This window comes from Bufo bufo, chromosome 1 (genome assembly GCF_905171765.1).
Source record: "Bufo bufo chromosome 1, aBufBuf1.1, whole genome shotgun sequence".
Lineage (NCBI taxonomy): Eukaryota > Metazoa > Chordata > Amphibia > Anura > Bufonidae > Bufo > Bufo bufo.
The window spans coordinates 151,720,385-151,733,933 of NC_053389.1; the positions used below are offsets into that span (position 1 = coordinate 151,720,385).

The 13,549-nt window shown below is 44.6% G+C and overlaps 1 protein-coding gene across 1 annotated transcript in view; it reads right to left on the reverse strand.

The window, feature by feature from the left end:
• Nucleotides 1-13,549, reverse strand: part of PEX14 (peroxisomal biogenesis factor 14) — a 142,935-nt gene that overhangs the window by 56,932 nt on the left and 72,454 nt on the right. The window contains exon 3 of the mRNA XM_040430703.1: nt 13,301-13,385. Coding sequence (XP_040286637.1) covers nt 13,301-13,385 — 85 coding nt within the window. The remainder of the gene's footprint in view (nt 1-13,300; nt 13,386-13,549) is intronic.

Sequence of the window (13,549 nt, forward strand, 5' to 3'; positions counted from 1 at the left end):
TGCTGTATCCACGTACCGGGCCTGGTGCTATTGCTGTATCCACGTACCGGGCCTGGTGCTATTGCTGTATCCACGTACCGGGCCTGGTGCTATTGCTGTATCCACGTACCGGGCCTGGTGCTATTGCTGTATCCACGTACCGAGCCTGGTGCTATTGCTGTATCCACGTACTGGGCCTGGTGCTATTGCTGTATCCACGTACTGGGCCTGGTGCTATTGCTGTATCTATGTACTGAGCTGGGTTCTGTCATTGTATCAATGTACTGCTCTTGGTTCTGTTAGTGTATCTAGGTAAGGCTACTTTCACATCTGCGCTTTCCCTTTCCGCTATTGAGATCCGTCACAGGATCTCAATAGTGGGGCAAAACATTTTCGTTTTGTCCCCATTCATTATCAATGGGGACAAAACTGAACTGAAGGGAATGGAGTGCACAGAATGCATTCCATTACTTTTCATTGCATTCCTATGACGCAGACAAATGCGCTGCAAGCAGTGTTTTTGAGTGCGTCCTGGGATGCGGAGCAAGACGGATCCGTCATGACTCACAATGTAAGTCAATGGTGACAGATCCGTTTTCTCTGACACAAAAAACAGATGTGTCCCCCATTGACTTGCAATGGTTTAAGAGAAGGATCCATCACGGCTATTTTAGTGATAACGGATGCAGACTGTTGTATTATCATGACGGAAGCGTTTTTGCTGATCCATGACGGATCTAGCAAAACGCTAGTGTGATAGTAGCTTTAAGAGCCTGGCTCTGCTGCCATATTTGTCTACCAACAGGTTAACTCTGTTATTGCATCCAGGTTCTAAGCACGTTCCATTACCATATCTAAGAATCCACACAGGGTAATACAGACAATATAGTATTATTACCACATGGGCACAGTGCATGGCATAAAATAACTACTCTTTTGTGCCATTCTCCCATCTCCCGCCAAACAATTACCGGTATAACAAGAATCAATCAATAAATCATATGTAACCCAAGCCCTTACTTGACTACATGGCTAGAAATAGAAAAACTAACTCTAGGATGTGGTAACACAATTTATTTTTATTTTTTTAAATTATTATAAAAGATGCTTTTACAGTACAAAGGTAGTAGAATATGAAACTAGACACACTTGGTGTCACCCCAATCGTAATGACGTTCTTACCCCACACGGTGCATGGCCAAATAGAGGCAGCCACTCCTCCAAATGGACGAGCCCAAAAAAAGAAAAAACAGCACTTCCATACAACATAAAAATAATGTACAGTTGTGCGCTACTATAGCTGACCTGTACATGTGTTTCATGTTGTGTTTGTGCTCAGTCATCCCCTTTCCATCCGGACCTGGCTGATAACAGTGAACAACAGATTGCAGAGAACCGCATGGAAAATGGACAAGATACATTTTTAGCTTGGTGTCCCCTTTAACCCCTTAAGGACCGGGCTCATTTTCACCTTAAGGACCAGGCCATTTTTTGCAAATCTGACCAGTGTCACTTTAAGTGCTCATAACTTTAAAACGCTTTGACTTATCCAGGCCGTTCTGAGATTGTTTTTTCGTCACATATTGTACTTCATGACACTGGTAAAATGAAGTCAAAAAAATTATTTTTTTTGCACAAAAAAATACCTAATTTACCAAAAATTTGAAAAAATTTGAAAAATTTCAAAGTTTCAGTTTCTCTACTTCTGTAATACATAGTAATACCCCCAAAAATTGTGATGACTTTACATTCCCCATATGTCTACTTCATGTTTGAATTGTTTTGGGAATGATATTTTATTTTTTGGGGAAGTTATAAGGCTTAGAAGTTTAGAAGCAAATCTTGAAATTTTTCAGAAATTTACAAAAACTCAATTTTTAGGGACCACTACAGCTCTGAAGTCACTTTGCGAGGCTTACATAATAGAAACCACCCAAAAATTACCCCATCTAAGAAACTACACCCCTCAAGGTATTCAAAACTGATTTTGCATACATTGTTAACCCTTTAGGTGTTGCACAAGAGTTATTGGCAAATGGGGAGGAAATTTGAGAATTTCATTTTTTTGTCTAATTTTTCATTTTAACCCATTTTTTCCACTAACAAAGCAAGGGTTAACAGCCAAACAAGATTGTATCTTTATTGCCCTGACTCTGCCGTCTACAGAAACACCCAATATGTGGCCGTAAACTACTGTATGGCCACACAGCGGGGCGTAGAGTGAAAGGTGCGCCGTATGGTTTTTGGAAGGCTGATTTTTATGGACTGGTTTTTTGACACCATGTCCCATTTGAAGCCCCCTGATGCACCCCTAGAGGAGAAACTCCCTAAAAGTGACCCCATCTAAGAAACTACACCCCTCAAGGTATTCAAAACTGATTTTACATACGTCGTTAACCCTTTAGGTGTTGCACAAGAGTTATTGGCAAATGGGGATGAAATTTGAGAATTTCATTCTTTTGCCTAATTTTCAATTTTAACCCATTTTTTACACTAACAAAGCAAGGGTTAACAGCCAAACAAGACTGTATCTTTATTGCCCTGACTCTGCTGTTTACAGAAACACCCCATATGTGGCCGTAAACTACTGTACGGGCACACAGTATGGCGTAGAGTGAAAGGTGCGCCGTTTGGTTTTTGGAAGGCTGATTTTGCTGGACTGTTTTTTTGACACCATGTCCCATTTGAAGCCCCCCTGATGCACCCCTAGAGTAGAAACTCCATAAAAGTGACCCCATCTAAGAAACTACACCCCTCAAGGTATTCAAAACTGATTTTACAAACGTTGTTAACCCTTTAGGTGTTGCACAAGATTTTATGGAAAATAGAGACACAATTTCAAAATTTCAAATTTTTGGCAGATTTTCCATTTTAATATTTTTTTTCCAGTTACAAAGCAAGGGTTAACAGCCAAACAAAACTCATTATTTATGGCCCTGATTCTGTAGTTTACAGAAACACCTAATATGTGTTCGTAAACCGCTGTACGGGCACACGGCAGGGCGCAGAAGGAAAGGAATGCCATATGGTTTTTGGAAGGCAGATTTTGCTGGACTGGTTTTTTTGACACCATGTCCCATTTGAAGCCCCCCTGATGCACCCCTAGAGTAGAAACTCCAAAAAAGTGACTCCATTTTAGAAACTACGGGATAGGGTGGCAGTATTGTTGGTACTAGTTTAGGGTACATATGATTTTTGGTTGCTCTATATTACACTTTTTGTGCAGCAAGGTAACAAGAAATAGCTTTTTTGGCACGTTTTTTTTTTTGTTATTTACAACATTCATCTGACAGGTTAGATCATGTGGTAATTTTATAGAGCAGGTTGTCACGGACGCGGCGATACCTAATATGTATACATTTTTTTTTATTTATGTAAGTTTTATACAATAACTTCATTTTTAAAACCAAAAAAATGTTTTAGTGTCTCCATAGTCTAAGAGCCATAGTTTTTTCAGTTTTTGGGCGATTATCTTGAGTAGGGTCTCATTTTTTGCGGGATGAGATGACGGTTTGATTGGCACTATTTTGGGGTGCATATGACTTTTTGATCGCTTGCTATTACACTTTTTGTGACGTAAGATGGCAAAAATGGCTTTTTTTACACTGTTTTTATTTTTATTTTTTTTACGGTGGTCATCTGAGGGGTTAGGTCATGTGATATTTTTATAGAGCCGGTCGATACGGACGCGGTGATACCTAATATGTATACTTTTTTTATTTATGTAAGTTTTACACAATCATTTCATTTTTGAAACAAAAAAAAATCATGTTTTAGTGTTTCCATAGTCTAAGAGCCATAGTTTTTTCAGCTTTTGGGCGATTATCTTGAGTAGGGTCTCATTTTTTGCGGGATGAGATGACGGTTTGATTGGTACTATTTTGGCGTACATGCGACTTTTTTGATCACTTTTATTACCTTTTTTGGGAAGTAAGGTGGGCAAAATTTCAATTTTCTCATAGTTTTTATTTTTTTATTTTTATGGCGTTCACCGTGCGGGGAAAGTAACATGACCGTTTTATAGATCAGGTCGTTACGGACGCGGCGATACCTAATATGTGTAGTTTATTTTATTTTTTTAATTTTTATTCAGTGATAAATGGTTTTTTTTTTTATCTTAACTTTTTTCACTTCTTTTTACATTTTTTTGACCCAGACCCACTTGGTTCTTGAAGATCCAGTGGGTCTGATGTTTGTATAATACAGTACAGAACAATATATATTGTTCTGTACTGTATTTTACTTACACTGAACAGATCTGTGCTTTTAGCACAGATCTGTTCAGCACCATGGACAGCAGGACGCCTGAGCAGGCGTCCTGTTGCCATGGGAACCCTCCCCGTCTGCTCAGAACTTCGCAGACGGGGAAGGGTAAGCACGGGGCTGAGGGGGGCTCTCTGGGAGCTCTCTCCCTCTCCATCGGGGGGCTGCAAAGGCACAGCAGCCCCCCGATGGAGAGGGAGGGAGCTCCCTGACGATGACAGTTAACTTTTTCCATACAGCGGTCCGTACGGACCGCGGTATGGAAAGGGTTAAACGGCTGACATCTGCACAGATGTCAGCCGTTTGCATGCGACACCCCCCCTGCACCACCCGCCGGCATCAAATCATGCAGGGGTGCAGGGGGGGGTGAATAATAATGATTTTAGCCACTCTAAAGTTTCTGATCCCCGCGGTCAGGGACCGCAGGCATCAGAAACTGCAAAAAGCGCAGCAAACCGCAGGTCTGAATTGACCTGCGGTTTGCTGCGATCGCCGACACGGGGGGGTCACATGACCCCCCCTGGCGTTGTCACAGGATGCCGGCTGAAGGATTTCAGCCGAAATCCCGTTCCGTTTAACCCCTCGGGCGCCGGAATACAGATTTTAAGTCAGGACGTACCGGTACGTCCTGTGTCCTTAAGGACTTGGGAAATAGGGCGTACCGGTACGTCCTATGTCCTTAAGGGGTTAAAGGTTTTTTTTTGGGATTACTATCTTTTTCAACAGATATGCTAATCTAGTTGCTTACCTCATGTTCATGTTTCCCATTTTTCAATTTGGACTCTCCTAACCTTTTTTTCACCAGGTAAACAAAAGTGGTTGCTGTACCCAACCAAACCCATGATGCACAGCTCCAGAACCTTCCCGTGCCATGCCCAGCTAGGTTATAGCTCCTCCCCCAGCTAGTTAAATAGAAACTCCCCTATAACTTCCCCTAACACCCAGCTAGTTTATAGCTCCTCCCACCCAGCTAGTTACATAGACACTCCCCTAACACTGCCCCCAACACCCAGCTAGTTTATAGCTCCTCCTACCAGCTAGTTACATAGACACTCCCCTAACACTGACACGCCCATGGACAGGATCATGTGACCACAGCCCAGACCGGAAGATAGGAGCAATAAAGGTAAAAGAAATGCATCACAAAATTACAGCTACCTGCATAAATGATTATTTTAAAGGCTGTTGGTGCAAACTGGAAAACCCCTTTAAGGCTTAATCTACATGGGACGTAAACTGAATGGAAAAAAATAAAAATAAAAAAATCAGTCATGGATTTGCTGCGTAATTTCTACATGTGGATTTTACCCTACGCATTACAAAGGGTGAAATCCACAACAAAACTGCGACATAGGACTTAATCTGCACGACATGATTTTTTTCTGCAACTTGGATGAAATTTACTAAAATATCATCTTCTTTGCTGCTATATGTGGCATATTTTTCCTCTGCCGACAGATATATATATACGCAATGTGTGAACATACCCTAAAAGAGCAAACCCTGATGTGCTAAAGCAGAGCAATGTGGTTTTCTGCAGAGGTGACAAAACCATTCAAAAACCACAGAAGCAGATCATAGAAGCTGATGCTGCAACCGCGGTTTTCAACAAATTCAAAAAGTGTTAATTGAATGACTGGTTAGATTACAGAAGGGCGTGATAGATCCGCACTGATGGGCATGTATTGGCGGACCACGGACAGGGCCTTGCACGGTTATCCTCAGCTCTAGACCTGCCCTGAGCTTCTCTGGAGAGAGGACAGATCTAGCGACATCCTGTCCTTGCTACTTCAGGGAGAGCAGAGCTGGCGGTTTTCCATGCCAACAGTGCCAAGCACTCAGAGTATTGCAAAAAAAATGGGCGCTGACGAGATCTTGGCAGGCACCGATCCCAATCTCCTGTTACCCTGGGTAATCAACATGGCTTTTAGGATGTGTTGTCGATGCTTTCACGGAGCCGCTGAAATCCGAAGGCTTTTATAATTAATCGCTCCCTGCTGATCTGCACATTAGCAAAATGTGCAAAAATTATCATAATAATAAAAAAATAAAAAATAAAAACTGGGAGGAAAAAAAGATGGCGGAAATAGATTATCATCAATGATAATTTGCACTGATTTACCAGAACACTTTAGAAAGTAAAACATGTTTTGTACCTCGCACATAATGATACAGGGATGAGCGGCGCTTAATATTGACTCCAGAAACTGAAGCAAATTGTTCTTACAGGAACTGGAAATCGCTTAAAAAAGGACGAGGAGGGTCAATAACCAAAGTAATTGGCTCCATTGTAGTGCTAATTTATCTGGGCACGATAGACCCCATAACAAGTCATTGGTGTCGAATGTGTGACAAGCCCGATCCTGCGTCATGGCGTCCATTATAGACGTGTACAAAGCCTACGCATTGTTCAATGGGGAGAAAGCCGCTGCCAGGCGCCTCTGATGGTGGCTTACTGGGGTCGGGTGACGGGTGAAAATATTCATTTCTCCTATAGGAGGAGAGTCGGGAGCTCCCCACACACAGACTGTCCGCCAGTCCCGCGGATCTCAGTGGGATCAGCGACAATACACTAATGTGTAAGGGGGCCTTTAGTTCCACATTCAATGGTTCAGAACATCTGATGATCTGGCAATAAAAAATAAAAAAAAAACAGAGGCAATTTGTTAATTTCTAGGCTTTTTTTCTTCCTCAATACTTTTCTATGGCTGTCTGATTACACAGAATATCGGATAATCCAGAATCAGGTCCCATTGATGCAGGATTAATGGACATAATTGCAGCTTGTGCTTCATGGTGATTTATAGTAAAGTGCTCCATGTGGGTTAGTAATGGCGGCCAGTCTACGCAGTGCATTGGTGAAGGTGAGGAGCCCCGCTGCAGGCTGCCCATATCATCCACGGCCCGCAGCAGCAGGTGTCCTCTCTTCCTCCAGCTTCTGTATACTGGGGTCTGAATTGCCTTTTGCGGCTAAACAAAATAGTTATGTGCAGCACACGGGAAGGGCATCTGTCAGCAGACTTGTACCTATGACACTGCCTAGAGGATGAGGCAGTCGCAGAGAGCAGAGCCTTTAGGTGTAATGGCAACGCCCCCGTTGCTCCTAGAGACTAATTTGCATATATATATTTTTTTAAATCAGTAATGCGGGCACATATGAACATGGGACCACCACAGATGTCTTCAGCTGCCAAGCACACATGTTAACAGGTCAGCCAGTGTCATAGGTACAAACCTGCTGACAGATGCCCTTTAAGGAGGTATCTGTGACTGTGTAGTCTATACAAAGGGGTAGGGCCCATGTCCAGAAAAAGTTTGATTGGTCCTTGATTTTTTTTTGTCTTGGTGCTGAAGTATCGTCCATACTGATGACGCGTCCGTCATCCATCATGGACAGCACAACCACCCGCTGGTTTGTGGTTCCCAATACCGGACTATAAATTGACAATATTGATGACTTACATTCACAGGCATTCCTTCTCTTAACTCCTTAACGCTTCCTTAAAGTGCCACACCTGTTAATCTACTTCCGAGTGTGGTATTTTCTTTTTACCTTAGATGACACCAGAAAAGTTAATATTTCCCGCCACCCCCACCACAGGGACAACGATGCCTGAAGTGAACAGACTGTAACTACTACTAGAATTACTACTCCTACTACAGATTATTCTACATTTTTTCTTCATGGGGAGGGGAGTCTACTGGGCTGGCAGGCAGATGTGAGGACTGCCTGGCCTGGCAATCACGACAAAGGTGGAAGAACGGAGCCTCTAGGAGCAGGAACAACCCCCCCCCCCCGCTCCTAGAGGCTAGTTAGCATATTATAAAAGTTCGATTTCTGGCGTAACGGGGGCATAGATAAAAGTAGGAATAGGCTAGTTAGATTTAGCTGACATTAGCACATCGCCAATGTCAGCAAGCTTAATAGGGTTAAATCTGGTGACAGAATCGCTTTAAAGGGAATGTATCATCAGATACAATAACCTATTGTTTAAATCACATTTTTAAGTTTAACATATTTTTAAAGAATTTTTGATGTTATTTTTAATTTTCCATGTCAATATCTTTATTTAAACAAAAATCATAAAAACCCTGCAGTCTTCGCACTGGCCACTAGTCTACTAATAGGCGCCACTTCTTGGTCTGTACAGATCACTTTACTGCAGTTATCTGCTTATCTGTCATTCCAATTCTGCCTGTAATGATATCACCCCTGTGTATGGATAAGAGGATTCTCCATTCACAATAGGCGATTGTCAAAGCTTATCTACTCTTTCCTTGTACCTTTTTCAGAGCTCTAAAACTTCTCATGTCTATGTCGATTGTCCTTACAGGAATTCCAGGCAGAGCGGAGTCCCCTTTACTCGCCATGTGCAGCGTTTCAGCCAATCAGGTGATAAGATTGCCTCTATACTTCCTCTACGATTAGTTAATGAGCATCACATGACAAGCAGAGGGGACTCGAGCCTGACTGGGACTCCTGGAACGATTTGGGGGCGCTGATCTCCCCTGTATGGAGAGAAGATCCCACTGCAGCACCGGGATGCCATCTTCCCTGCCCTATGAATGTTCCATAGCACGGACAGGCCCGCTTTGAAACAATGAGCGTGCATACCACGCTATACAAGACGCTTTTTCTGAAAGGGAGTGAAACTCCAGCCAGCAGTGAAGGGGTTAAATCCGTAACCAGCGCTAATCACCATTTTTTGTGATTTAATTTAAATAATTTCCTCTTGCCCTTTCTGGTGCTTTTTATGAGCAGCTGAAATATTAAGTATGAAGGGAGGGGAGATACAAAATGGATGACTCTCTTGAGACAGGAGCAGTCTATAAAGTTACCATGGCGACATCCCACAATAGACATTAGGAAAACAATGGCTTTTTGCGGCTTTTAGCTCCCAAAAATAAACTTCTATCCTGATCATAAGTAGATCTGAAGAAAAAAAAAAAAAGAAAAAATCTAAAGAAATCGTCTCGTCTTCTCTGCCGAGAACCTCACCAGTTTACGTATGGACGGGTAACGGCTTGATACATAGCAATATCACAGATGCCTAATCACACAATTCATTCTGAGATGGTCAGAAACGGAAAAAACAGTCACGGTACAAAATATGGCGTGTGCTTCATACGCCACATTGTAAGACCCTCATAACACAATGGTTTCTGTTAGATTGCATTCTGGGAAGGTTGGGTACTCCTATAAGCTCACAGACACTGAACCAGCAGGGGGTGCTAGGAGATGTGAGGATGGACAGCTAGCCAATCTATAAATATCGTAAGCGGAAACAATAACATTCCCAACCATGAGGTCTGCAAACACCCTACCAACCTGCGGGTATCTGAGTGTCACTTCCTTATGGGTAAGATTCGGGTTTGGCTTATATCCCACATCATGCTGAAACACCTGCTAAGGGGTTAAACATTCAATTCAAGGGCAGCTACCTCCAGTATGTGGCACTAAACTGGCAGATTTATCTACGATGATTAAAGGGATGGTCATAGAGTTGATTAGACCAGAGTCATGCTAGTTTCCTGCAGCGGAGATGAGGTTCAGGGGCGGACTGACCATAGACCTTATAGGTACATTTCCCAGTGAGTGGATGCCCAGGGGGGCCACCCAAGCTGCCAGCTGCACACCTATATTGACTACCTTTCCTCAAGATGGCTCATCAGTATCTGATTGGTGGGTGTCCGACAACTGGGTCCCCAACCAAACAGCTGTACGAGAAGGCACTGGTGCTAGCAGTAGAATCACGTCCTTCTTGCAGCTTTCCCTAGGCCAGGGACGACAAGTTCATCGGTCACAGAAGTGAATGGGGCCGAGCGTGGCACCGAGCACAGCCGCTATACAATGTACGGCTCTGTGCGCGGAGTATCGGACCTCCACCACTGATCAGATACTGATGGCCTATACAGAGGATAGGCCATCAGTAAAAAACTCGGAAAACACTTTTAATGCTAAGGGCATCATGTACTTATGTGCCTGGCTGGTGGCTGCAGGTGCCCTCCTGAATTGAACCATATCGCTGTCCTCAGGTCGGTGATACAGATAACACTGCAGTGCGGGGGGCAGTATTTTGTGCTGCACTATGGTATTTGGTTCTGCTGGGGTACTATTTTGTGCTGCACTACAGTATTGCTGCCCCCGACTACTTCTCTTGTCCCTGCCATCTGTTAATTTGGACCCACAAACAACTTTTTGTTTTTTTTCAGGGTCACTTATCCTAGAAATAACATGGATGACCTATCCTCTGGTGGGGGTCCAACACCCAGGACCCCCGCGGATCAGCTTATAGAAGAGGTCAGGTGCATTATGAGCGCTGCGGCCTCTTCCTAGGCCATGTGACGTCACCGTACATTGGTCACATGGCCTAGCTTCAGCTCAGCCCCATAGAAGTGAATGGAGCTGAGCTGCAATACCAAGCACTGCCACTATACAATGTACGGCGCTGTGCTTGGTGAGCTGCTGGGAGTTCGCATCAATCACCACAGCTCCGGTGAGTGCAGCAGCTCCCTAAAGCAGTTGATCGGCGGGGGTGCTGGGATTGAGACCCCCGCCAATGTGATAATATTAACAACCTATCTTGAGGACAGGTTATCAATATAATTTCCGGGATAACCCTTAATGTTTCCAGTGCGCCTCTGCTGAGATCGTAGTTCAGCATAAATAGCTTTCTCTGATACTTATGTGTGCACATTTATACCAGCAGCCAATATAAACAAGCAGAGCTGCACTGTAAAGCATGGCCAATACACTCCCCAGATCGTTATCAAAGTCTAGCTCAAGGTTAATACCCGTGGATGGCAGATTAGCAGGATCATCAGCCTTACTGAGCTCTGTTATTCCATGGAACCGCAGCCGCTGCCGCACGGTTCTCTACGCACACGAGATTCCTGACTACACATAACAGGTGTGGAGACAATTACAACAATTAATACCTGCGTATAATTAAGTTAACCCCTCCTGTCACTTTACCACTTTCTATCAGCTTTAATTGAGAGTCAATGAAAAGGGGAAAAAAAAAAAAATCAGGTTGTCAGGGAGTAACGTGCCCGCAGCTCTACTTAGTATAGATCCCTGTACGACCTCAGCGGCTCAATACACGTTTACATGAAAGCATATGGCGAAGCCAGATCAATTGCTCACTAATTAGACCAATCAGAGGGAGATTTCCCTGACCCCGAGCATGGCTGCGCCGTGACCTTACAGCGATTTTCCGGCTCATTCTCTGGGTCCGTAGCACACGCAGCGCAGCAGATGACATTTATCCTGCGGCTCAGTGCATACACGCCTGTCACTAATTGATGAGGGTCTCATCAACTGAATCTCGGGGTCTATAAAAAGGGACTGTTAATAGAGATGTATGAGGAGAAGGGGACGGTGTAGTGCTGGATTATCTGCTGGGACGAGAGGTGACCGGCCCTTACAAGGCAGGCTGCAGCTGCTGAATGGATGATATCATTATCGATGTTTCTATTCATTTCCACCCGTGCGGTAGAAATAAGCACAAAGGCCTCATTTATCAACTGTCTGATCAAAAAAACATTCTTTTTGCTACAGCAACCAATCACAGTGCAGCTCTTGGATTAAAACAGCACTTCAAAAAGTTGACGCTGGGCTCTGATTGGCTGCAATGGACAACACTGTCCTGGTCCTGGACGCAATGTAATGACCTCACACCACTGCAGCGGACGGCAGTTAAAGGGGTTGTCCAGGTTCAGAGCTGAACCCGGACATACCCTTATTATCACCCCGGCAGCCCCCCTGATGTTGGCATCGGAGCATCTCATGCTCCGATGCGCTCCCTTGCCCTGCGCTAGATCGCGCAGGGCAAGGGCTCTTTTGTTTTCAATAACACACTGCTGGGAGGAAACTTCCGCCCGGCAGTGTGTTCGGTGACGTCACCAGCTCTGAAGGGCGGACTTTAGCGCTGCCCTAGCCGTTTTACTGGCTTGGGCAGCGCTAAATCCCGCCCATCACTACCGGGGTTCCTGGCAGCCCCATGGAGAGCCCCGGTACGTCACCGGATCTCCAAAAAATGGCTTTGCCCTGTGCGATTTAGCGCAGGGCAAGGGAGAGCATCGGAACATGAACTGCTCCGATGCTCATGTCAGGGGGGCTGCCGGAGTGAAAATGGAGGTATGTCCGGGTTCAGCTCTGAACCCTGACAACCCCTTTAAGGCTACATTCACACGACCGTAATAAGTGTTTTGCAGTTTGCAAATTGTGGATCCGCAAAACACAGTTATCGGCCGTATGCGTTCTGCATTTTGTGTACCGCACATGGCCGGCGCTATATAGAAAATACCTATTCTTGTCCGCGACGGCAGACAAGAATAGGACATGCTCTATATGATTTGCAGGGCCGCGGAACGGAGCAACCGATGCTGTCCGCATCTTTTGTGGCCCCATTGAAATAAATGGGTCTGCACCCGTTGCGCAAAATTGCCAAACGGAATCACGTTCGTGTGAATGCACCCTAAGGGCTCATGCACAACACTGGATGTATTTTGCGGTCCGCAAAACACGGATCCCCTTGTAACAATGCCTATCCTTGTCTGCAAAACGGACAAGAATAGGACATGTTCTATTTTTTTGCAGAACAGACTTGCGGACGTATGGATACGGAATGCACACGGAGACATTTCCGTTTTTTTTCTGGCCCCATTGAAATTAATGGTTCTGCATACGGGCCACAAAAAAAAACTAATAGACAAAAAATAAGTTAGTGTGCATGAGCCCTAAAGCTCCCCCCCCCCCCCCCACTTCACCCCAGGAGCAGGACACAACAGTTCACTTCAGTGCACAGATCCGCCGTCTGTAGATCAATAATGCCGGACAGAAAAACGGAGCATGCAGCGTTTTTATGTCCGGCGCTATTTGACATCCGGCATCACAATGGATGCACCGGATGTATGAGAATGATCCTGTAGAGAACTAGGGGATCAGTTGTGGCTTCAGTTCCCCTCCAGCGTTCTTTACTTCACGCCAGAGGGGGGAACTGAACTGGATCGCTGGTATATGTGAAGGGGGCCTAGGACAGATTAACATTTTTACCTTTTCTCTTGAGAAACTCTTTGCGAGTGGAGACGGGGCTCTGGCGAACTCGGGGGTTTTGCAGAAACTTCACCGCTGTAGCAATCTGCAAAGACAGATGTAGACAGATGAGAACTGTGCAGCAGATACACTAACCATGCAAAGCAGATGGTTCACCAAGACTGCATTCCAGGCAAAGCACCACCACAGTTTCCTATACTGGCCTCCTGGGGGGGGGGATCCAGATCTGGATTGTGGTTACTTATCTAT